Source organism: Mycteria americana, chromosome 4 (assembly GCF_035582795.1).
Source record: "Mycteria americana isolate JAX WOST 10 ecotype Jacksonville Zoo and Gardens chromosome 4, USCA_MyAme_1.0, whole genome shotgun sequence".
In the NCBI taxonomy this organism is placed as follows: domain Eukaryota; kingdom Metazoa; phylum Chordata; class Aves; order Ciconiiformes; family Ciconiidae; genus Mycteria; species Mycteria americana.
The window spans coordinates 75154365-75179732 of NC_134368.1; the positions used below are offsets into that span (position 1 = coordinate 75154365).

The 25368-nt window shown below is 39.3% G+C and overlaps 1 protein-coding gene across 2 annotated transcripts; it reads left to right on the forward strand.

The window, feature by feature from the left end:
* The first annotated feature begins 269 nt into the window (after window positions 1–269).
* PRMT9 (protein arginine methyltransferase 9) lies at window positions 270–22808 on the forward strand. Of its 2 annotated transcripts, none has more exons than XM_075500945.1 (14): window positions 270–383; window positions 803–850; window positions 1463–1649; window positions 2149–2297; window positions 3628–3864; window positions 4447–4614; window positions 6502–6604; window positions 7773–7879; window positions 12820–13012; window positions 16769–16952; window positions 19015–19726; window positions 21128–21281; window positions 21735–21857; window positions 22060–22808. In XM_075500945.1, exons 1-14 carry the CDS (start codon window positions 295–297, stop codon window positions 22273–22275), a joined length of 2670 nt encoding a protein of 889 aa, XP_075357060.1. In that variant the 5' UTR covers window positions 270–294; the 3' UTR covers window positions 22276–22808. The 2 variants fall into 2 exon arrangements, with proteins under 2 accessions (XP_075357060.1, XP_075357061.1); XM_075500946.1 differs by having other exon boundaries at window positions 301–383; window positions 1437–1649.
* Window positions 22809–25368: the final 2560 nt, after the last annotated feature.

Below are 25368 nucleotides of genomic sequence, written 5' to 3' on the forward strand. Positions count from 1 at the left end.
TCCCGCGTTAGGCCTTACGGTCCTTGAACGCGCCCGTTAAGGAGACGCGCACCTGCCGCCCCTGGGGCGGCGGCGAGCGGGACCCGGACTTGCCGACAGCAGCTTGAGGGACCGATTCCTCGACGAGGGCAGAGGGCTCCGTGCCTCCTTGCCGGCGGGCAGCGCTCACTGGCCCCGCCCCGGGGCAGCCCCGCGGCCGGAGGGGAGGCAGCCGGGCAGCGGGCCACCCCCTCACCGCCCGCCCGCCAGCAGCGCAGGAACGCATCCGCGCCACACGCGCCCGCCGCCCTGCGCATGCGTGATGACTTCTGCCCGGCACTAAGATGGCGGCGGCCAGCGGGGTGGGTGTCGGCTGTCTGGGAGCCCCGTTCCGTGCCGAGCAGGTGATGGCCCCGAGAGTGCCCGGCGCCCTGGCCCGGCCGCAGGGGAAGCCCCCTTATCCTACTCCGCTTATTTTCCTGTGCTGAGGTAGCGGCCGTGGAGCTCGCCCCCCGAGTCGGGCACTGTCTGGAGGTCGTGCGGCCTGTGAGGCTTTCCGGCGGCGCCGCGTTCCCCACCGGTCGGAACCGGCCCCTTCCCTCGTCCTCTCTGCCCCCGGGCCCCTAAATCCGTACGGCGGGCGAATTTGCACGGCCCTCCCTGGTTTTGCATGCCCCTGTGTAAATTACTGGTGCTCGCCTGAGGCGTGGCCGATGTTTGGTGGGTTTTTTTTAAGAAAAAGGTAAAATAACTCCTCACCAGGCCTAGTTGTGATGGTGCTGTTTATTGCAGTCCCTCTCCGTGTAACGTTCACTTTCTTTAGCTTTAGGATACATCTGAAAATCCTGAAGGCGGTATTGGGCCCTCTTATGTAAGTAAGCATTAAAAGTTAAAGTGGTAACCAAGGCAGTTATAAAAATGTGCATATTGATTCTGATAACTCTTTAACGTTTTCTTAAGGGAAAAATAAAATGCTCATGTTGCCTTGTGTAAAATAAACTGTGAGCTCGTTAGCTCTTTTTCTGGGAGTCTTTGCATTATGAAGATATTGTTGAAGTGGAAAAGTTAACCTGCAGATTTTGTGGTTGACTATGAAACTTATGAGCACATGAACTTCCAGTGTGCAAAACTATTCGGTCAGGGACATGCGAAAATATGTATTACAAAAACAAATTTTAAAAATTGAAGAAGTGTAACCTGTTTCCAGGACCTGGTCTAATATAAACGTGATGTGCGCTTGACTTTTGAATGGTGAACACGCATTTTAAAGTTGGTGGAATTACCAGTCGTGTAAAGATGAGCATGTTTTTGAATGCTTAGGATTTGGGGGGAAGGAGGATGTCTTTACTAATGCCAGTGAAAATTAAAATGTTGTTTGATCTGTCAGCTTTGTATGCAACCTTTTTGGTCTACAGTATACACAATGGGTTTTTTTAATTTTTTTTTTTTTTTTTTAGTAAGAGCAAGTATTTACATCCTTCAGAATGCCCAACTCGAACGCTAAATTTCATTGTAACCATAGAGGTGGTCAGGAAGCCGGCAGGCGGGAGTTGGTTTCCAGGTCTTTGCAGAGTGCTCAGCATTGCCTGGAGGACCAGGATTTTGGAACTGCATATGCTCACTATCTCCTGGTACTAAATCTAGCTCCTGAGTTAAAAACTAGTGTCAAAGTAAGTGCTCTTTGAATTGCTTGTGTTCCTCTTGAGGCTTTGTAACGTGTTTTGTGCTTGTGATTTGTTGTATGTAACTGATTTTCCTATTCAGTCTTCAGAAGCAGAAAACAGTAATAATGGAGACAGCCAGTAACTTGCTTAATAAGCTCTGCATGCCTATGGGAAGGGAATTGACAAACTTTTTTTAGTCTGTGTGTGTCAACTAAGTTTAATAAAAATAGGGCCTTGTTAGTATTGGCTTGTAGTATAGCATGCATTAATATACATGCAGGCTCTTAGTATACACTGCTGGGTCATGATACTCTGTGTGGATATTTGAGAACTTATTTCTGCTTCTTAAGTGAGCTAACTTGGGACGATAGGAAACAGTTGTATGCTGCTGCTTTGGGAAATGAGGGTGTTCAGGTGCATGTCAGGATGCCTCTAGGTGTTTTCAGGGCTGTTTCCTACTTCTGGTAACTATGAGCAACTCAGTGGTATATGTTTTATTTTCTAGGAAACATTTCAGTTTACTCTCTTTAAATGGGCAGAAGAGCTAGATTCTCTGGCACGGATTCAAGATCTGTTTAACTGTTATGAACAAGCACTTGAACTGTATCCGAATGATGAAGTGATATGTAATAGTATGGGAGAACATCTTTTCAGGTTTGTAGTAATGTATATTCAGTTTTTGTAAGGTTCACGTTTAGTATTGTATGTTAATAAACAAGGCCCAATTCAGCAGAGCACATAGAATGTGCTTAAAAGAAGTAAATGCAAGCATATGCTTAATGTTGTATAGTATGTGTACTGTTGAACTTCAGATCTGTTTGTGAGCTTAAAATAGAGTAGCCAATGCTAAAATAAATGTTGATAGTCACAGCAAAAGTAAAAAAAAAAAAAAGTAAAAGCGCTTTTACTAAAGTAAAAACTTAAAAGCACTGCCTTCAAATATTTTCTAACAATTTTTTAAAGGAATTACTAAAAAAAAAAAAAGAGACCAAAATTGTTCAGAGTGACTGTGTCAACTATTGTTGACCTACAATTTTTTAAGTTCTTCCTTTCTTTCCTGTTAGATCCCTGACAACTACTGCCTTTGAATACTGTCTTTTAATTCTGGTCCTTCTTGAGGTCACATACAACAGACCTTTGAAGTGAAGAAGCTGGTTGTGTATACTGTACTGTGTAGGGCTGTTCTTAAATGGTTTGAGCTTATGCTTTTGTTTATTAGTGTAAAGCATTCTTTTCCTGCTTTCTCCAGACAGTGCAAAGCATGGTCTTTGCTGGTGCTCAGGGTTCTAAGGTCTTCTGAGACTGGAATTTCAAGATTGAAATCATAGATCGTGGATCCAGATAGTTTTAATTAGATTTCCTTTTTGTCATTACTTTGTTCATTTATTTCAAGGAACAACTCTCCCAGCTTTGTGTTAAAATGCACATGTTTCTTGTATTTCATAAATTTTGGGTTTTTTCAGTGCTGTCCAATTTGAGCATATGCTATAGGCATCATAAAAACTTCTTAAAGTTCACAATTTAGTTTCAAAATTGCCACTTAATGCAAGTGTTGGCACTCAAAATTTGGTTGTTTTACAGTATGTTCCAGTTAAATATGGTAAAGTGGTTTTGGGGTTTGTAGCGTTGTCTTGACTTGAAAATCTGTGAGACTGGATTGCAGAGTTGCTGCTGTCATATTGTTGCAGCAAGTTCTTGTAAAACCTGTTCTAGTTTGTCAAAGGATGTAGTAGTGGATGAAGACTGGTGCACACAATGGTATTTTTGGACTATGTTTGCACTTGGAAGTGATTTGATGTAGAGCTGTAAATCATTCTTTTTCATAAGGTAATATCAATATTTTTAAAGATAATCTTTCTAACTAATGCAAAATATTTCCATTGTCTTTTAATTGGTGTAAGACCTCTTTACAGACCCACAGATATTTACAGATACTCGGCAGCTGAATGCATGCTTTCTATTTATTTGTCATTCTTACTATTAGAATGGGCTTTAGAGATGAAGCAGCTGGATATTTTCATAAAGCAGTGAAGCTTAACCCAGACTTTGCTGATGCAAAGGAGAATTTTTACCGTGTTGCAAACTGGCTTGTGGAACGCTGGCACTTCGTCATGCTCAACGATACCAAGAGGAACTTTACTTACCTAAAAGCAATTGAGAATGCTGTTCGCTCAGGGTGCAAGTCTGTCCTTGATATTGGAACAGGAACAGGAATTTTGAGGTGTGTTGTAAGTGTGTATTTAACTTGTTAGACAACAAATATGTTTCTATTAAAATTTGGTTGCTAGTGAAAAAAATAATTTACTTTCATGCTTTTATTAAGACAAAACTTAAGACAGGAAATAAAGCTTTCAGAAGTCAGCTGGTCAGAGTCTGGAAGTTAGTGTCTAGTAGTATTTTTTGAACCCTTTTTTTTATTATTTGTTGCAGATGGTTTTTGTGCCAATAACTGCTGTATGAATTGAATTACTCATGTTGGTTTTGGAGTTGTAATGTCACGTGTCCTGTCTTTAACTATTGAGTCTAGTATAAAGAGTGGATTTAGGATAGCTTGGAGAGTATCCTTATGCCACCTGTATTTTTTTTTTTTGTGCTAGCATATCAAGAGGATATCAATTTGTGCAATATCAGTGTTCACACAAGAGATACTAGTTCACTTAAATTATGATTTTTAGACTTGAACTGTTTTCTTAGAAATATGAAGCAGATGTGGAAATAGAACTTAAGAAAACTCAGCATCTTGTCATGCTTTACCTAAAATGATTTAAACTGGAGGGAAAAAGCCCTAATTATTGTTTTTCAGTATGTTTGCAAAAAAGGCAGGAGCATCTTTTGTCTATGCCTGTGAATTATCAAAAACCATGTATGAACTTGCCCGTGATGTGGTGGCAGCAAATAATATGGAAAGAGAGATCAAGCTTCTGCATTTGAAGTCACTTGATATAGAAATTCCAAAGCACATACCTGAAAGGTACGTTATTGCACTCTGTTGTGATATTATTCTTAATTTCAAGAAAATAGAAGATACCCTGTGACCTAAACAGGAAATAACCTTGCCTGTGATATTACCTGTAATGTGAGAAGGTTCTCTATATGCTTTATGTTTTTATAGAGTAGTGCAGAAATGATAACAAGTTCTTTAGATCATACTGATTTCTATGGTAGATCAACAATGTCATAAGTTAAGGAGTTTAATTCTTTGATGGTGGGAGCTTTGGGGCATATGCAATTATATTGTAGCAATAGGAAAAGAGAAATTAGATTACTACATCATAAAAGTCATTTTAACACACTTTTATACTTAACAAGTTGTGGCTCACTTCAGCAGCCCATGAATAGGATGGAGGTATGTAATAGGGCCTGCAAAGGAAGACTGTTTCTGGGACATACCACACCCATGCAACTCCACATCAACTTCTGTATTTGTCAGAGATCAGAAATTGCAGATTGCCTGCCTCTTCTCATCAGGGAGCGAGGGGAAAAGCTCCCTTCCCTCTGTGCCCTAAGGAGAGTGCTACTGTGTTTGGAGGCGAGAAGATGCCATGTGATGTGTGTGGGTTCCTGGTTGTTTTCATCGGGAAGGCTGGTGGTGGCTGGGCTGACTCTAGCTGTGACTGTCAGCACCCTGCTGTGGGAGGGATCCATAGAGCTTTGAGTGTGGCTTTAGATACTGGAGTAAAATTCAGTAGAAGGGTGTTGCAATTTGTTCTGTGAGAATAGGTTTTTGTGTTTGTATTGAGCTTTTTGTTTGTATATACGCATCTCCCCACCTGTCTGTATAGCAGAGATCTATGTGCTTTGGAAAATTAGATAGCTTATTTTTCCAATATTAAGTAATGTCTTCTAAAGCATAATAAGAGCTACTGGGACAAAAATCAGCAGCTTGAAATTGCTCTTGGCAGATTAGAATTTGATCAGTATATGTGATCTAGGTTTTTTATGCTACCCTGCTCCTCCTTGCTCACTGTCCCATTCAGCAGGGGTTCTTCAGGAAGATCTGTAAATTTTTAGCAGGTAGAAGTCTGAGGGGATTTTTGTTTTGGTATGCAAAGGACTGGTTTATCGCTTCAGCTCGCCACTACTAGGGGTGCAGATTAAACATGGGAAGGAAATAATTCTACTTTTAATTACTAACATTTAATAAAGTGTCTGGTGATGGTACAGGCTCACAATCTGAAATGATGAAGCTCCCATGGTTTAGCATGCCAGTCAAGCCTTGTCTAATTGTGTCAGCTGAGCTACAGTAACTGATCATGTGTATCCTCTTAGTGTATATGATGAGTTACTGGTTGTCACCTGTCAGGAATAAATTGTTACTGTTCTGGAAATGTCTTGTCTTATCATGCCGTCTGTTTTTTGGTTTAAATCCAAAGGATGTGGGAATGTAGGGTCTGTTAGTGTGCATAGTAATTTTATTGTGCTTTGATTATAGGCTGGCTTTTTTTAAAATTCCTTTTTAACACACATGTGTGGATGCATACTCTTTCACAAGATTCAGACAAAATACATGTTCTGCAGTATCATTGGCTGTGTGCCCAGGCTGAAACATCTTCCTGTTTTGGCTAGATTCTTCCCACACAATTTATTTATAAATGCTGAACAAGAAGCTTTATGGTAAACTCTTGCTCAATATTTATTCTCTTTTATCTGCATCTTGAATAACTTGTAACAACAATTCAAAACACGTCATTTGTTGGGAGAATTACATTGCCCATCTGTATTGAAACTTCAGAACACTGGTAGAAGTTTTGCTCCAAGCTCACATTGGTATGGTGATTTTTTTTTTCTTTAAAAGAATGATTGTTAGCAGGAATATGTGTTATACATTATATTTCGTGGTGTTCTTTTTCTTATCTAGAGTTTCCTTGGTTGTCACAGAAACAGTTGATGCTGGTTTATTTGGAGAAGGAATTGTGGAGAGCTTGATACATGCTTGGGAACATCTACTTTTACAACCAAAGGTAGATGATGTGGTTACATACATAGAAATGGGATTCCTGTTTTGTTTCATATATGTGTATGTGTGTGTGCACATGTGCATGTGTTCATAGACATACATGAATGAGGAACAACTCTCCTGTAAATATTTCATACCTATTGATATTTTTAAAATGAGTGATCTGGGTTTATTCTATGAATTTGATTTTGGAGAAAGACAATGAGGCAGCTGCGTATGTTGTACTTCTGTGAGCTCATGTTCTGAGTAAACATTGCAATGCATGTTTCCCTGATGTAACCTTCCATCATACAGAGATGGTTCACTCTCGATCACTGTTCATTCCATTTTTTTTTAATTTCTTCTTTTTTTTCCCCCCTCTTTATAAGTAACACCAAAAGGGCTTGTGTGTGTTTTAAAGACACTGTTTTCCTGTAAGTTTGATAACAACCTGGTCATTTTGAGATACCAACTGGTAGCAGAAAGTTGTGTCAGTCTAAGCAGAAAATGCTGAAATGTGGTAGAATTATTTCTCGTCATAACACTAGGGGACAGTAAATTATAACTTGGTAAATATGCCATGTGCTTATGCTCTTAATTTATTTTTGCTAACTTTGCACTTTTTTGGAAGACTGAGCAATTCCACTGGGTCTCAGATTTTCCTTTATGTATTTTGCATTTTCGCTAGCATATGTTAAGCAAAGTAATATGACAAGGAGTCTTATATGGGCTAACCTCTGTTAGGTCTTATGAAATAGAAGGACTTCTCTTTTTTGATGTTGTCTTGATTCCAACTAATTTTAAAAAAAGTCTTATCTGGCTGAAAGCTATTGTATTGAACTGAAACTGGTGACCTCTAGTGTTAAGTATAGGAATGATGCATAAAGGAAAGGTTCTCAAATGGTTCAATATATTCTAACAATACAAATTTAAAAAACACTTTTAGAATTACACAGAGGAAGTAGTATACTGAAAAGTAAAGCTGAAGCGTGCATATATCAAAACACAGTATTTAAGAAACTCCTTTAATGGTCAACTGGAATGGCAAAGACCAGAAACTTTACTCGTCACTAAGAACTTACTGACGTTTTGACTGTAATCTTGAATGGCTCATTAATATGTAACCTAGGCTTTGCAGTAATGGTAGAAATATGTCACTGTCTCACTGCATGTTGTTATTCATGTTTTCACAGCCTAAAAATCAAGATGTCAGTACTGGAGACTATGGCAGAGTTATTCCTGCAAGTGCTACGATATTTGGGATGGCAGTGGAATGCAAAGAGATACGTAGACATCACAGGTATGTTTAAACTGTAGCACAGTTTGAACCCATATTTGTTATTTGGGAAGAGAGACTGGTGGTTTTTATTGAGGATTTTTCATTTGCTGTTCTCTTTATTTTTTGAATGGCTGATTATCTGTTTCACTAAACAGATTTGCTCTCACCCTCTCCACCCCTTTTCCAGGCTTTTTCCCCCCCTGCTTTGTGGTTCAGACTTTCTGAATGACTTCATCAGAAACTCTTGATTTTCAGTTATGCTGAAATGCATGCCTTTAACATATACTAAAGAAATTTAATTCCTTAATAGTAAAAATATTTCTCAATTTCTGTATTGGAGGTTCTTGGATTAACACTTGGCCTTTATCCTCATTTCACCCTCTTTATAATCTGCTCCATACCTCGCTGCTGGATCTAACCCTTTCAGAAGATGAGGACAGGATTTTGTAAAGCCTAAGTGTTATTAACCCCACCTAGCATTATGTTTCTTAATATGTGCCTTGCCTAATTCTGAACTAGCATACAGTAGGGTTTCTTTGCTGAGACCAGTTCTGACTGTGTATCGGTTACTTTCATTTTCATTTTTATTCTCATCTTGTAGAACCTTATTACTGTCTGAGAGGTTTGGACTTGATGTATTTTGTTTAGGATTAATCTTGTTGCAGATTAAAGAAAACACTAACTTTTACAGGAGCTTCAGTGTACTGGATGAAAAATAGCCAGGTTGCATCAGTGATTTTTTTTCTGATGCAGTAGACTTGGACAATGGCCAGAAAGAGACAGAAGTTCCCACAGTAGATGGTCATAGAGGAACTTTATTTTAGGAGAATTTAATTATGCATCAATTAGAAGATAAGTTTTTGCCTGGAAACATGGCATTGACTGTTCCTTACAAAATTTAAACAGGATGAAAGTTAATGTACTGTAACTTTGGAATGTTGAATTAACAATCCATTCTAATAGTATAGCTTAAGGTCAGGTGGCTAGCAGGACTGAAACAATTGCCACAAATTAATTTTATGCTGTAGGAAGAAGAAAATGTAACTTTAAAATTTCCTGCCTTTATAGTTTGAGATTCCTTTTTGCTCCAGCAAGAATATGTGTTTTAAGTCTATTTTAACAAGTGCTATTAAGCTTTATGGAAAACACTTGCCTATTCTCAGATTTAAACTATCCAGATCTCTTTGAATTATTCTGATGTGCATGTCTCCACATTTTCTTAGTGTTTTCATGATCTACAGCAAAACTTTGGGGTTTGGATTTCTTTTTCTGAGCAGGATGCCTAATGAAATAGCAGTGTGAAAGTATCTCTTTTCTCATGCTTTTTGTATCATCTAGCACAGTTTCTTGTACAATTAATACAACTTTTCTTTGAGCTTTTCCTCATGATCTAATTTTTTTTTTTGGGTGGTTATAAGTAGATGTAGAGCCCAGAAATCTATGAATACATGAGGGTTTTTTTCTGAAGTACATTTAAAAGTGTGTTTAATCTATCATCAAACACTATTTCATCTTGCTGAGGGAGGGAATCCCCTTTCACTCTAGTTGTTGGTAATCTTGCATATCGGTGTCATCTGTCTCTGTCTGATCTCATCTTCTGCTTTGTATTCTGTCCCTTTGTTTTAGCAATTTTAAGTTACACTGCAGTTCTTATGCTGCAATTGTTTTTAGTTTTTTTTTCCTAGGATAAAGTGAAATTCTAGAGAAGTCATACCAGTTTTCTTGTAATTCTATTTTTGGTGCACTTAAGCCAACTTTACAGAAAGTTTTGTGCTGGTTTACCCCTTATTGTAGCTTTATTACTTGATGTTTTAGTGATAATTGTAATGTTTCTTTTCTATAGCTGGTGCTGCTTGTACCCATTGTTTGTGTTCCCTAGAATGACTATAGGGCCTAATTCTGCTCTGGTGTTATGCCTTTTTTTTTTTTTTTTTTTTAAATGGTTAGCTTTAATTTTCCCCTGAAGTCATTGCTCTCTCTTTGAAGCAGTTGTTTCACATCCATGTGAAATGCGTTTACTTCTAGAAGAACAAATGAACTGACAAACTTGTGAGAATACTTGAGTTCTACTAGGGATAAATGTAGACTTCCATAAAACTTTTAAGATACCAGAGTGTACTATGTATTGTTTTTCGAGTTTGAACTAGATATCTTTCAAGAGTCATATGTACAGTAAAACAATATTCTAGGAGAACATAGGTCTGCTACATTAGTGCATCTACATTTAGTGATTTTGAATAAAATACGCCAGAATATGGGTTAATTTATGAATTTAAGTCACTGTAAGAATTACAGTTTTCAGGCTTTTAAAATGTTTAATTTTCAGTCGATTAGGCCCCAGAAAGAGAAGGAATAAAGTGGCTCTACTTCTGTGCTTATGTATTGAAGCCAGAAGGGTTCATGATAATATAATAATCACAGAATCATATAGGTTGGAAAAGACCTTTAAGATCATCGAGTCCAACCATAAACCTAACACTGCCAAAAACCACCACTACACCATGTCTCTAAGTACCTCATCCAAACGTCCTTTAAATACCTCCAGGGATGGCGACTCAACCACTTCCCTGGGCAGTCTGTTCCAATGCTTGATAACCCTCTCGGTGAAGAAAAATTTCCTAATATCCAGTCTAAACCTCCCCTGGCGCAACTTGAGGCCATTTCCTCTTGTCCTATCACTTGTTACCTGGGAGAAGAGACCGACCCCCACCTCTCTACAACCTCCTTTCAGGTAGTTGTAGAGAGCGATGAGGTCTCCCCTCAGCCTCCTTTTCTCCAGGCTAAACAGTCCCAGCTCCCTCAGCCGCTCCTCATAAGACTTCTGCTCCAGACCCTTCACCAGCTTCGTTGCCCTTCTCTGCACACGCTCCAGCACCTCAATATCCCTCTTGTAGTGGGGGGCCCAAAACTGAACACAGTATTCGAGGTGCGGCCTCACCAGTGCCGAGTACAGGGGCACAATCACTTCCCTAGTCCTGCTGGCCACGCTATTTTTGATACAGGCCAGGATGCCATTGGCTTTCTTGGCCACCTGGGCACACTGCTGGCTCATATTCAGGCGGCTGTCAACCAACACCCCCAGGTCCTTCTCTGCCAGGCAGCTTTCCAGCCACTCTTCCCCAAGCCTGTAGCGTTGCATGGGGTTGCTGTGGCCCAAGTGCAGGACCTTGTACTTGGCCTTGTTAAACCTCATACAATTCACCCCAGCCCATCGATCCAGCCTGTCCAGGTCCCTCTGCAGAGCCTGCCTACCCTCCAGCAGATCAACACTCCCGCACAACTTGGTGTCGTCTGCAAACTTACTGAGAGTGCACTCGATCCCTTCGTCCAGATCATTGATAAAGATGTTAAACAGAACTGGCCCCAACACCGAGCCCTGGGGAACACCGCTTGTGACCGGCCGCCAACCGGAGTAAACTCCATTCACCACCACTCTCTGGGCCTGGCCGTCCAGCCAGTTCTTTACCCAGCGAAGAGTAATCTGCTGACCTCTTCCACAATATAGGCCTCGTACAGCATCTGTTCAGTTTTAGTTGTAGTATTTCTTTTAAAATAATATGTGGATTCAGTTTCAAATGAAGGAGGATACATTCTCATCCTTGTTAAAATATGTAAGTTACTTCACCGAGCAGGTGAGAAGATGGTAATTGTTGATAATGTTGCTGTATTTTTTAGTATTTATTATGAAGTACTTACTACTTTGTGCTTTGTATATGTCACATATACTTTTATTGCTAGGGAATCTGCTCCAAAGATGGAGTCTGATTCAGTTTTGTATTTCAGCTATGCATAATGGTCAAAATATATTTGCCTAAGAATCCAGGTTATGACAAAAGGCAACTTAATCAATTCTGCGATTGGGAGCTTCAAGGAGATCACTGTATCTGATGAGAATATTATCAGACAGCCTGTCCAGTCATACTTAGTTGTAGGGCGATCTTTTGCAGGGAGGGAAGGTTCCTGAGAAAGTGATTTGGAATTAAAAATAGTTCTAGATATAGAAATTTAACTAGTTGACATTTGAACTTCTGAGTGCTAGATCTCACTATAAGAATGTAGATTTGCTCGATAGCTGTCACTTAAATAGGAAACACTAAGTCCTTCACAGCAAATGTACTTTTTCAGAATAATCTAAAATGTAGCTTGTGCAAGACTCATCTCATGTAAGTTCCTAACTCGTACTTTGAAAATAAGATTATATCTTAAGTCCTTAAACCGAAGAGATGGACAGTGTATGTAAGCAATTGTTTTAAAGCAGTTATAGCATTCTTTCTTTGAAGCTTTTCATATAAGGTTGTTTCTAGAAACCTAATTGATCTTCTGTCTTACAAGAGAGGATACATGCATTCCGAGTTGTCACAGCCTTTTGCACCAAGAAATCAATGCTGAGACTTTCTTTGCAGTTATGTAACTATGAAAAATGCCTTATTCTGCATAGATTGTGCTTGATAAATATATAAAGGTACTGCAAAATGAAAGTATTGTGTCAAAGAGACTCCAAAAATGCATTTTCCTATTGCATATCTATCTTTGTTCTGACTATTCTGTTCACTTGAAAGAAACATCTTCATTATCTGCCTAATGCAGCAGCAGAAGAAAAGCTTTATTTGTTTTTATTATCACAGGGTGTATTCTTCTTTCTAGTTCTCTGTCAAGACTCAATGAGTTGTACTTAAGGGGCAAAAGTCTATGGCCTTTGACAACGGAGATGCTGTGCTTTTTCTCAGTTTCTAGTGACAGCATTCAGTTCTGATTCTTGAAAGTGACGTGCATTTTCTGTGCTTTAGAGCTGCTCTGAACATAGCAAAAACCCCACAGAATTGTTTTATTATCTTTTTGTTTTTCTATTCTTACACTCTGTGCATTTAAAAATACTTAGCCAGCCTGGGAAGAATTTCCTTTGAGTTTTTTGGTCAAATTATTTGAAGTTTCATTTCTTCCCTTTTTTCCTTTACTCTCAGAGTGGGAACACAAGAAGTTGCTGGTGTGTGCTTGTCAAATTCAGTGCAGTTCTTTAGTCCAACATATGCTTCTGCTGGTTCAGAGGAAACTGTCGAACCTTACACCACCGAGAAGCTCAATCATATTCCTGGAGGTTACGTACCTCTGACAGAACCCTGTCAAGTAATGACAGTAGATTTCAACAATCTGCAGGTAATGATTTATTTTTATGTCCTTTATTCACAAATAGATTACTCATAACGAGAGCCCCATATCTTACTTGCTTTCCGGGTTCAATTTCAGAAAGTTCACAAGTGCAAAGTTGGTAGGGCTGCACTGCAATCCTCTGGTTTTGATACTTGTCTGGTTGTGTGGTGATGTGATTCATCAGGTGACAGTTTGAGTTTTTGAGGGTGGAGTTTTTTGTTTGTTTGGCATAGTTTAGGGAACTAAACTAGCTCACCATAGGATCAAACAACTGCCAGCCTCAGTACAGGGAGGGGGAGGAAGAATGCAATAGACCCATCTTAAATGATTTATGCAGTTGTGGAGCTGACTTCGTTTATTCCTCTAAAGTTAGAGTCTTCAAGAAACTCTTGAAGACAAAAGAGAAAGTATGTATTTTACATCTGGCATAAAAATGTCTCTAAGTGTTGATGGGTGAGTGTAAAAGAGAGGGGAGATGAATAAATTATCTTACCCTATTCAACTAGGTTGATTCCACCCTTCAGCTCCTTTGGTATCTTATGGTATTTCTGTAATACGGCATTCTAAAATTTGGTAGTGTTATCTTGTGTATTTTGCACAAAATACATTTGTATGTGTATACTAAATAGGCCTGAACTGTAAGGCAAAGACCTCAGCCGCTCACAGCTGATCATGCTAAAAAGATGATACATCTAGTCTCTGGTGTGTTTCTTGCTCATTGACCTGTGGTGAGGAGTTAACATTGAGTCAGAGCTTAAAATAATTTCATTTATGTAACCGAATCTATTCTTGGCTACTGCTTGGCCAGGAATTGCAGTGTTTCTGAATCAATAGCTTTTCCTAGTTGGCTTGTCTGACATCCTGAGATTAAAAATGAAATAAGATAAGGCTCTTCAGTATACTACTGGGAGCGATCTCTGTGACCTAATGTTGCTTCTGCTTCTAGCATCAATAAGAAACTATTACTCTCGTCTGAGAGACAGCTACTCTTAGGCATCTGCCTGCTGGCAGTCATGTAAACGTAATTTTAAAGAGTAAGGAACAGTGTTACTCTTTAAACAGTGTTTCAGAACTGGTCCTTTGAAGTTTCAGTTAGACTAATGGAGTGTTCCTGTCATGAAATGGTAAGACATCATAAGTAAAGGTAAAGGGAAGAAATGCAATTAATTTATTTGGAATCATTGGTTACTGTTTGTTGTTGCTTCATCACTGGGCAAATATGGCAGTTCCAAACACTGGTAGGTTACTTTTAACCTGGGTTTTTTTTGTTTGGGTGGTTTTTTTTCAGTTTTGTCATGGCCACACCTGGATGTTCAATCAGTGCAGCTAAAAAATAAAAAAGAAAAATTGTCTGTGCTCCTATTGGAATTAAAAAAAACTGCTATACTTACAAACAGTAGCAGAATTACCTACTAAAGATTGAAATTCACATAAGAAATCACTTGGCACTGGTAAGGTAATTTCAAAGACCCATTTTCTAAACTTGTATTTCAAAGAATGAAAGGGGTGTTGCATTTATTCTGGTTGTACTAACTGTCCAGACCTAAATTGACAGAACTGAGAAAAAGACTTAAAATACAGTACCATAGTGTTTCTCAAACTGAGTTGTAGGAGACTTCAAAGACATCAGTACAGATCAGAGAAGTAATGAGAATGAGTCAAAATTTAAAAAAAAAAAAAAAAAAAAAAAGGCAGCTGAGTTATGCTCATTACTTTATTACTGCTATTATTATTAGCAGCAGCAGCTCGGTTCCTCCCAGGCAGGGGGACAAGATGTGGCTATAATTACAGGCTGTAGATACTTGCACCTAGCCAGGTACTACCTGTGTGCATGTTTGCTGGCAGCAGATCAGTGCCACTGGGAGTGGAAGTGAGTGTTTACCTCAGCAGCCAGTAATTAAAGCTCAGTCTCACTTTCAGGCCCTAAAGGAACTGTGCTTTTGCCAACAATTACAGATATTGGCTCTTTATAATTTTCATGAGAAGTTACTGTGTGGAATACTTGAGAAATTCTGGATCAAGACATAGGAAACTTGATAACTGCATACTTTCTGTAGTTTTTCCTTCTATTTTTAGTCCCATTTACTTTTTTTAATGCAAGGTATCTTTTTCTCATTCAGAGGATATATGTGGCATAGCATAATTTTGGGTTTTTTACTGCCTATTCCTGCATCATTGCTTTATTTTCCTTGCTGTCTCTTTAACTACACTAGTTGACAAATTGCCATCCTGATGTGCTGAGCTGTTCGAGTTTGTAATTGTCATAAATAATAGAAAAAGGTTTATGCAGTGGAGAAATGTGAAGAATAAATATGGGATAAGCAGCATGGTAGAGAGTGGGGAAAGCTGAAATAACTCTCTTCAAGTGGGTTTTTAAGTGTTGTGTGCCACAAGATAGGGCTATAACACTACCGTTACTAGAACCAGTGGATGAGAACCTTGGGCCTGCTGCTTTTGAGGAATAATCAGGAAGAGTATTTTTAATATCAAATACACTTCTAAACAGCTATAGCTTCCCAGAAACTGAGATGCATGCTTGTGCTCTTGCTCTCTTGCTTCAAGGGGCTTACTGCCAGCAAAGCTTCAACTTATTACTCTTTTTCTCTCCAGTTGAGGATGTACAGAAAAAATGACTAGCAGCAAAGCACTTTTATTGAAAAGCAGTGAGATCTTACTATGAATTTTATTAGCATCTGGTAGTTTTAACACGTGCATTGTTCAGCCATCTCTCAATTGTGAGAAGAGAGGTAGACCAACTCTTGGAGAACACAGAATGAGAATAAAGAGGGAAAAATAAAAAATGCAGCATGTGAGAGCTACTCATGTTCTTTTAGTGGCACTTCTCTTTTGCCTTGTGTATTTTAAGATTGAAACTTAGGACAAATGTTGACATAAGCAGATCAGGAAGCTTATACATGTTTAGGAAAGGCTGTTACTAAGCAGAATGGTTGTGACTAAGAGAATCTTTGGTCCCTTATGCTTGACCTCCTGTTAATCGGTTTATGCCAGAACTGTCTAAGACACTAGAACCGGGCCTTTTATGTTTGTGAATGTTGGTAGCAGGAGGTAATTACTGAGGAAAATAAACTGTACATGGAAGAAGACTTAATTCCTGTTACATATTCAGAACTTTTTAGGAGTATTGGAGAATTTATAACCTGATCCCTTTAGGGGAGATCTTAGTTCTTCCCAGTAGTGAAATTGTACATACCTGAGCTTTTACATAAAGCCTATAGCCCAGGTAGCAGAGGAAATATCCTCAAAGACGTTTGACTTAGTGTTTGTGTAATGATATTGCCAAACCTCTGTTCGAGCGAATTCAGTGCTTACATACAATATTTTTAGAACTGATTGAACACAGGTTTTAAGTGAAGCATGTGCCTAAGCATTGGCTTGAATCTGGCCCAAAAGTCTGGGCTCTGTTTTTATTACTTCTCATAACGCAAGCCTTGCCAGTGTTTTCCTTGCCAGTTTTCAGTGTTTTTAAATATGTATGTTCTTAGATGTAGGCATGTTTGCTTTAATGGCTGATGGATGCAGGTTGGTCATGTGGATAACTGCACTTGCGTGTGGGAAGACACTTCCTATGCTAGTGAGTACTAATGATGATGATTGGTATTGTAGCGGCTTGTTAACTTCAGGTTTCTGTTGGGTGCCCTCATGGATTGGTGCAGAAATTTGGGTGACTTAGTGTAATAAAAACCACTTTTTATTTATGGAAAGAAACTCTCACACTTTTTTCTCTCTTTCCACTTTGGTCAGGAGCTGAAAAGCCTTGCAGCTAGAAAGCCCTGGAAGCTCAGCCTGCCAGTCACTGAAGGAGGAATACTAGATGCTATTGTGGTGTGGTTTGTACTACAGCTTGATGATGACCATGCTCTATCTACAAGTCCCAGTGAGGAAACCTGCTGGGAACAGGCCATCTATCCTGTGCAGGGCCTCCTTGGTATGTCCTGTGGATTTTCTTGTTGCAGTACATTAACTTGGTTTCATTTTGGTTTTGAGCTAGTTGGATTATCTCAGAGATTAGGAAGTGGCAGCAAATAGGTTTAGAAGAAGTTCAACAGCAAATAGCTGTGAAGTGGTTCCTGATCATGTTTCTGGACTGTAGTGCACAATCCCTGCATCAGGGCTTGTTGGTGGGACTCTGCTATGAAGTAGATAAGGGACCTGCTTAAGATCTGGGAAGAACGCTTTTCATTAAGTTGGTTTTTTTTTCTATACTGAATTAAATGCATTGTGGAGCAACTCCAAAAAGTGGGGCTACTGACTGGCTCTACTTAGGCAAGATGTGACTTGTGAAAGGGAGGTGAGGGAGGCGAGGTAGGAATTGCTAGCTGCTACTGCCACAAAAACAAAACTAAACATTCCCACCTATTCCTCACCCCTATTTTGGACTCAGCTTGAATACTGTTCCCCCCCCCCACACAGCGGGTGTCGTTTCCAGCAGCCTCTACTCTCCATTCACCCATTTTCCATTCTCCTGTTTCGTAGTATCTTAGGATATCTCGAGTTGGAAGGGACCCATAAGGATAATCGAGGCTAACTCCCTGCTCCTTGCAGGACTCTCATGACTAACAGCATTGTCCAGACACTCCTTGAACTCTGAAAGGCTTGGTGCTATGACCACTTCTCTGGGGAGCCTGGTCCAGTGACTGACAACCCTCTCAGTGAAGAACCTTTTCCTAATGTCCAATGTGAACTTCCCCTGGCTCAGCTTCATACCATTTCCTCATGTCCTATTGCTGGTCACCAGAGAGAGGAGATCAGCACCTCCCCCTCTGCTGCCCCCCTTGAGGAAGTTGTAGACTGATGAGGTCACCCCTCAGCCTTCTCTTCTCCAAGCTGAACAAGCCAAGTGACCTCAGCCACTCCTCATAAGTGTTGCCCTTGAGGCCTTTTACCATCTTGGTCGCCCTCCTCTGGACACACTCTAATAGTTTGATGTCCTCTTTATACTGAGGTGACCAAAACTGCACACAGTACTCAAGGTGGGGTTGCAGCGGTGCAGTGTAGAGTGGGGCAATCGCCTCCCTCAACCATCTAGCTATGCTGTTCTTGATGCACCCCAGGACACAGTTGGCCCTTTTGGCTGTCAGGGCACACTGTTGACTCATACTCAATTTGCCATCCACCCAAACCCCCAGCTCTCTTCCCGCAGGGCTGCTCTCCAGGCTCTTGTCCCCCAAATTGTACATATAACCAGGATTACCCCATCCCAGGTGGAGAATCCAGCACTTGCTCTTGTTAAATTTCATATGGTTGGTAATTGCTCAGCTCTCTAGTCTATCCAGATTTCTGTAAGGCCTCTCTACCCGCAGGGTAGTCCACAGCTCCTCCTAATTTAGTATCGATAGACAGTAGGGGCAGCTGTGCCCTGGTTCAACTGAAAGTGTAGGGGAGGAAAGATACTCTTTTCCCTATGTTGCCATTGAAAGGAATGTTTGTCAAACTATAGAATTTTTCATTTGAAATTCTGGTCTGTATCAGTGGATTTACTTTCTTAGAACATACACAGAGAGTATCCAAAGACCATTTTGAGTTGTACACCATAAATGTTCCAGTAAAATTTATTTTGAATAAATTATCCTTTCTAAACTGTAGCTATTGTTTTCCATGTAACCACAAATTTACCTTTGTCTACGGGAGGTATTAAAATGTAAATATTTAATATTTAGCATTTTAAAGCAAAAGCAATTTCTTTACCAGTATGTTTTTGTTCTGCTCTTCTGTTGACAGAACACTTAAAGTGCTATCTATTTATAATAGAAAGGCTTATTTTGAGAATAAATAGATTTTTCCTAGTGTGGGACAGTTTAAGGCAAATGTTAATGCACAATCGCAAATTTCAGCTTGTGGGCTACAAACTAGAACAATTCTTTCATACACGCAACAATTAATGAAGAAAAGAGATAATGCCTTTTTTTTTTAAGCACTGTATGGCTGCTTCACTGATGTTTGCTGTAAAGTAACTGACATGAATTTTTTTTTTGTGCTGTTTTGCCAAGATTATTCTGTGAAGCCTGGAGATACTGTGATGATGGAAGTTTGCTGCCAAGACTGCTACTTGAAGATCCAGAAGATTTCTTCTTTGACTTCAGAGTGTGGGATGGACTTCAGCGACAGAGACGACACACTGAGTTTGGGCAATGAGGCTGAATTATGTAATGCTCTGGCTGGTCTTCAGACAACTAGCAAACAGGATGGCAACAGTCAAGTATGTGTGTTGGAATCCACAGAAATAGCCCTGCTGAACAATGTACCATACCACGAATGCTTTAAAGCTGCCATGGGCAAAGTGCTGTTGTCATTAAATCCAAGTAAGGACTTGCAGTCCATGGATGTTGATGGACATGGCAGTGGGATGAACCTGCAAGAGAGTCAAAACAAGAGCTCTCTAGATGTGGCTTCTGATCCTTTGTACGTTTTAGATGTATCTGAAGGCTTCTCCATCCTTCCAATTATAGCTCGCAAACTTGGACCAGTTAGAGCCTACAGTTCTATTGAGAAAGAACAGCATCAGGCAGCACTTAATGTAATTTCAGAAACTAACCATTTCCCTAAGGAAACATTAGAGTTTTGGCTCAGCCACTTAGAAGATGAAAGTGTGGTCCTACAGAGACCCAAATCAGACAAATTGTGGAGTATTATTATCTTGGATGTTATAGAGACATCAGGTTTAATCCAGCAGGAGGTGATGGAAAAGGCTGCAATATCCAGGTACAGTATAAATGGATGAAAGTATTCTTAGGAATTCATAATTATATGAGAACTTTTGAAAATATTCCTTCTAACTACAAAATTACTATCACATTGGTTCTGTAGAGCAGGAAAAGTTTGTTTTCTGAACGGATTGAACCTCACAGAGTTTCTGGTGTGACCAATGTATACATGTATCTTAAAAAAAAAAAAAAGGGGGGGGGGGGGCGTGTCAAGATTTCACTTTCATAGACTTCTTTATATTTTCTATGCAAGAATATGAATGGAAGATCTTACTGCTTGGTCTGTCAGAAGTTCCCAGGATAGCCAGCATCTTAGTAATAACTGAGGTAACTTCTAGTGCAAGGTTAGAAAAGCCCAGATTCATGTACATGTCAAACTGTTGTTGGAACAAACTGGTACTGCTAAAAGACAAACACATGGTGTTAGAAGAGCGAGGGAGGCAGCAACAAAGCTAGCTGTTACCCACGGCAGGAGGGGTGGGAAGGAGTGCAGAGCAAGAGAAATAAAATAATGGAAATGGGTAGCAAAAAAAGTGAATGTGAAATAGTTTATCTGCTTTTGTCGTGCTAGGGAATCTTCTCTGTTCATCTCCATGCTTAGTGCTGGCAAAATATTCCAGACGATTTATGTTCATTACCTTTTCTAACTTTTGAATAAATCTTTGCATGACTTGAAAGATTTTTGCTGTAGGAACAAATGGGAAATTACTCTGACCCTTGTCATATGCAGACTCAAATCTCTTGGCATGAAAATACATCCAATAGCACACTACTTAGCTACCCAACTCCTATGAAATGAGGCCTGCTATAGGAAAAGGAAACCTAAACCAATCTGTATTGAATTGGAGGTGTTTGTTATGCTGAATGAAAGCTTCTATCATGTTGCTGCACTCAGCAGTGTGATATTCTGTAGCAAGAGACCAAGCAAGGCTTAGGTGTTTTTTGAGGAAAAAATGCTGTCTCCTGTATTGCTGTCACGTTTAGTTAAACACTTAAAGAAGGGTGAATTAAATTCCCACCAAGTTTTGTTTCCCTATGGGTATGCTGCCTCCTTAACCAGTGCCCCCTTCCTGACTTCTGGTTTTATTAAGCATTTCTGCCAGTCCTTCAGTATTAGATGCTGGTGCTATGAATAAATCCTATTATCTTCATCTTGAAATACCACCGCTTCTAATACTGACATTGAGAAAAGATTACTTAGTTCTATAGTTTTAGTATTATGTGACAAGTTTTCCTTTTTTGTGTGATACAGCTGTTTGGTCAAATGGGATCAAACTCAAATGTTTATGAGCACTTGACTTCAGAGAAAGAACTAACATGCCTTTCTTAAATGTAGTTAATGTTCTTTCATTACTATTGAATGATATGCTTTAGAGGTGAAATATCTCTCATTTTACAGATGTTTACTACACAGTGGAGGGAAGATTTTCCCACAGTATGTGTTGGTCTATGGGATGCTTGTAGAATCAGAGTCTCTGTTACTGGAGAGTGCTGTTCAAGGAACAGAACCAACTCTTGGGTTTAATATAGCCCCTTTTATCAACCAGTTCAAGGTATGAAGTTCATGGGTGTCTTCCAGGCACAGTTCCAAAGCCTGCAGCTGTCTAGCTGTTTAGTTTTGGTGTAAACTGCAAGAAAACGGAAGAGCTGAACCTTTTCCATATTGTTGAAGTTATCAAGGGAGGTTTATGTGACCAGGCAGGGACCTTGAAATAAACTAAAATGGGTAACATTTGTTTTAGAACTGATGTGGGAGAAGTTTTGTCTGAATCATGAAAGTTACAATGTTACTGTACAGAAGAGTGACTATGCTGTTACTATCTCCTTCATCACCTTGTATCCCAACAGTCACATTTCAAAGGGGATTCAAAGGGTGTATTTTGTACTTTGGCTGTCTCTTACAGGCATTACAGTAATTCCTAGAAATGTTTGCATTATGATTAAGTCTTTTAATTTTTCACTTTTTAATGGCTATTGATGCCTGAAGTTATGGTATATACTCTTAGGTACCTGTTCGTGTGTATTTGGATCTCTCTACGTTACCATGTCTACCCTTGAGCAAGCCAGCAGAGCTTTTAAGGCTCGATCTCATGAATCCTCTGTTGAACAGCTCCAGCAGAGAAGTGAAGGTGAGTTGTGTATACGTGAATGAAGTTAGAAGTGTGCTTAACTGCTGCTGTTCTGCAGAGCTGCTCATTAATTGCTCACCTTGGCTGAAAATTTCAATACAGAATTTACTTGTCTGCGGGTATCTCTGAAATGGATTGAACTACTTTATTTTCTTACTTGTTTGAAAAGGGTGTAACTGATTAACATTTTACATATTTTTAGGTACAAATTTGTAAGTCTGGCCAAGTCACTGCAATTCCCTTCTGGTATCACATACATCTAGATGAAGACCATAGCTTGAATACATCTGATGAGTCCTCACACTGGAAACAGGCTGCAGTTGTTCTTGATGAGCCCATCCAAGTTCAGGTTGGAGATGAACTTGTGCTTGATGTTCAACACCATAAAAGCAACATTAGCATTACAGTTAAACGGTGAAGAATGTAATGTGTAAACTGATTTGTGGTTAATTACCTATGCATAAATGGACTGTTTATAACATCACTGATGTTAATATAGATTAAAGTCTAAATTTTATCTCCTGATTAAAAAGGCTGTTTTCTTGTTGTCCTGGTTTCAGCTGGGATAGAGTTAATTTTCTTCCTAGTAGCTGGTATAGTGCTGTGTTTTGGATTTAGGATGAGAATAATGTGATAACACACTGATGTTTTAGCTGTTGCTAAGCAGTGCTTAGACTAAGTCAAGGACTTTTCAGCTTCCCCTGCTCTGCCAGGTGCACAAGAAGCTGGGAGGGGGCACAGCCAGGACAGCTGACCCAAACTGGCCAAAGGGCTGTTCCATACCATATGACATCATGCTCAGTATAGAAACTGGGGGGAGTTGGCCGGGGGGCAGCGATTGCTGCTTGGGGACAGGCTGGGCATTGGTCAGTGGGTGGTGAGCAATTGCATTGTGCATCACTTGTTTTGTATGTTCTATTATTATTATTATTATTACTTTCTCTTCCTTTGCTGTCCTATTAAACTGCCTTTATCTCAACCCATGGGTTTTACACCCCCCCCCCCCCCCCCCCCCCCCCAATTCTCTCCCCCATCCCACTAGGGAGGGGAAGGTGAGCAAGCAGCTGTGTGGTGCTTAGTTGCTGACTGGATTTAAACCACACCAGTTGCTTTAATAGTAGATACTTAGGTTCCACTGATGGACTAAAACTTGCACTGTAAGGGTATCTTACCAAGCAGTTAGGGGAGGTATTGTCTTCACTGCAGCAAAAACCTGATTGCTAGCTATTGCAGTGACTACAACAGTGGGACAGGCTTCTCCTGCTACCATATCATCTGTAGTAAAAAAAAAAAAAAACCAGATGCCTGTACCAGAAATAAACAGCTGTGGCTGTTCAGGATAGAGTCCTTGTTCTCAAACTGTAGTTCCACTTCTCAGTTGCCAAAGCATCCTTCTTAAGTGTATTGAGATGTTCGCCTTGCAGTAGAGACTGTTAATGCCATTCTAGTTGCAGTATCACAAATTAGTGTTGCATATAGGCAATTAAAAAAAGTTGTAAAGGAGTGCTGTTGAATAACTCAAGTTGTATAGTGGAAGGTAAAGCTAGTAAACTTTTTAGAATCCCTCAGAGTCATTTCTGTTAATATAATGGGCGTGAACTCTTGTCTGTATGAAAGTTGTATAAAATATTACATCAGTCACCACAGTACTCCTGCATCTCTTCTGCAGCATTTTGGTATAATGCAGGTAACAAGTTCCTTCTATTAAATTTGTATCCAAATGGAAGACTAACAAAAGCTTCTAACTCAGCATTGATTCTACCTCTGTAGAGATATGAGACTGTTAGCAAGATATTTCTGTAGTTAAGTTTCTTTATACTGTGCTGTCTATTCAATGTAGAAGAGGCATTTCTTTGATATTTCCTTAATAGGAGGCTGTATAAAGGGCCATCCACAAATTTTCTAGAATCTCAGTGCATGCAAGATCCATATGTACTCTTCATTAGGTCAAATGTTTCAGATAAGCTCTCTCTGTTTAACTTCAGGGACTGTTGGAGCTGTGGTTGTCCCAGCCTGCAGCTGAACCTGCACTTGATAGACTGCTGTAATAATGCTCTTTCTAGAAGGGTGGAGGAAAGGTCTCCCATTTATTATTTTTGTTTTTTTTTTTTTTTTTTTTCAAAACAGAGGTAATGACTAAGTCAAGTTTTCTGAAGATGGATAAAGGATGGTATCCAGTTACTTTAAGGGGTACAATTCATAAGAAAAGCCTCTGTCCTATGCTTAATTAAATTACATTTTATCACTACATAGAAACCAGCTTTTCTTAAAAAAAAAAAAAACAAAAATACCCCCCAAACAAAACCATCATCCATAAAATCTAAGTTACTGTCTTGACCTAACTAAACCTAGTGGATGCAGGATATTTTCACCAAAGTGCAGATTTAGAGAGAAGTGCTTAGGCTTCTCATGCTGGAAGACCTCTGATAAAAGCAAAAACATTAAATAATAGTGGTTAGGCATATTTATTAAGCTTTTTAGCAATTAATAAGACTGCAAACTGAGTTAAAGAAAAATTAAGGACATATATTCTACCCTTACTCAATGAGACTAAGTAAAGGGCTGAAAATGACCATTACTGACTTTTCAAGCAGTGTGTTAAATAAGGCAAGAGCAATCTTTAAGACTTCTGATTAAAAGCTGGGAGAAGATTAGGCATAAAACAAGGGAGGAACAAATATGGTTAATGTAAAGATGAAGGACTATTTGCAAATGAACTTTTTATATAAACTTGATAGGTCATGATGTAGAATACTGTTGCAGTAGTTTTCAAAAGACAGGGTAGGTGTCATTGAAAGATTCCTGTTTATTTTGGAAATTCAGTAGCAATCTTTAATGGAAAGGTATGGTCCTATAAGTTACTGCAATGACAAAACAACTTTTCTCCCAGGAAAAAAAAAATGCAGGAATACTGTACACATAGACTGAGTAATAATAAAATAACTTGGTAGCTTTCCAGAAATGCGGTGAAAGAAGCAACCAAGACACTTAACTAGCTGTTTTCCTGTTAGAGTCCCCTCTCTGTTGTCACCAAACAACCTCTCTGTTGTCTCAGTTTTACACCAAACAGACATAACTTCATTAAAAAAATTGTTCAGTGTGAGGTTTTTGAAAAGCTAGAGCACAGTAGCTACTTAGCTTCCAGCAGCTCTGATCCTTCAGATATTATTTCTACCACTGCCCCCTTTTTACCTGTATACATGCAGGAGATCAGATTATTTCTAATAGTGGCTACAGTAGGCACTCAAGTCCCCAGGTGTTGAGAGCTTTTACAACTTGTTTCCTTTTAGAACATTGCTATTACATGGATAAAGAGATACCTGGAATCATGCCTAAATAAGTAGATTCTGATTCTTCATAAGCTCAAACAAGAATTCTCTTTTCAGTACAAGCCTTAAAATACTGAAAGCACAAACTCTTGATCCCCTTCTTCCATGAAGAGGACAGTTGTATTCATGTGTCATTCATACTCTTAAAATATTGTAGCAATAAGTCAAATTGAAAGAAGGTG

Excerpts from the sequence above, each read along its gene's own strand:
- PRMT9 (XM_075500945.1), top strand. The coding sequence starts at position 295 with ATGCGTGATGACTTCTGCCCGGCACTAAGATGGCGGCGGCCAGCGGGG. Across the intron at positions 13,013-16,768 it reads TAGATTTCAACAATCTGCAG|GAGCTGAAAAGCCTTGCAGC; the intron begins GTAATGATTTAT and ends CACTTTGGTCAG. Across the intron at positions 21,282-21,734 it reads CTTTTATCAACCAGTTCAAG|GTACCTGTTCGTGTGTATTT; the intron begins GTATGAAGTTCA and ends ATATACTCTTAG.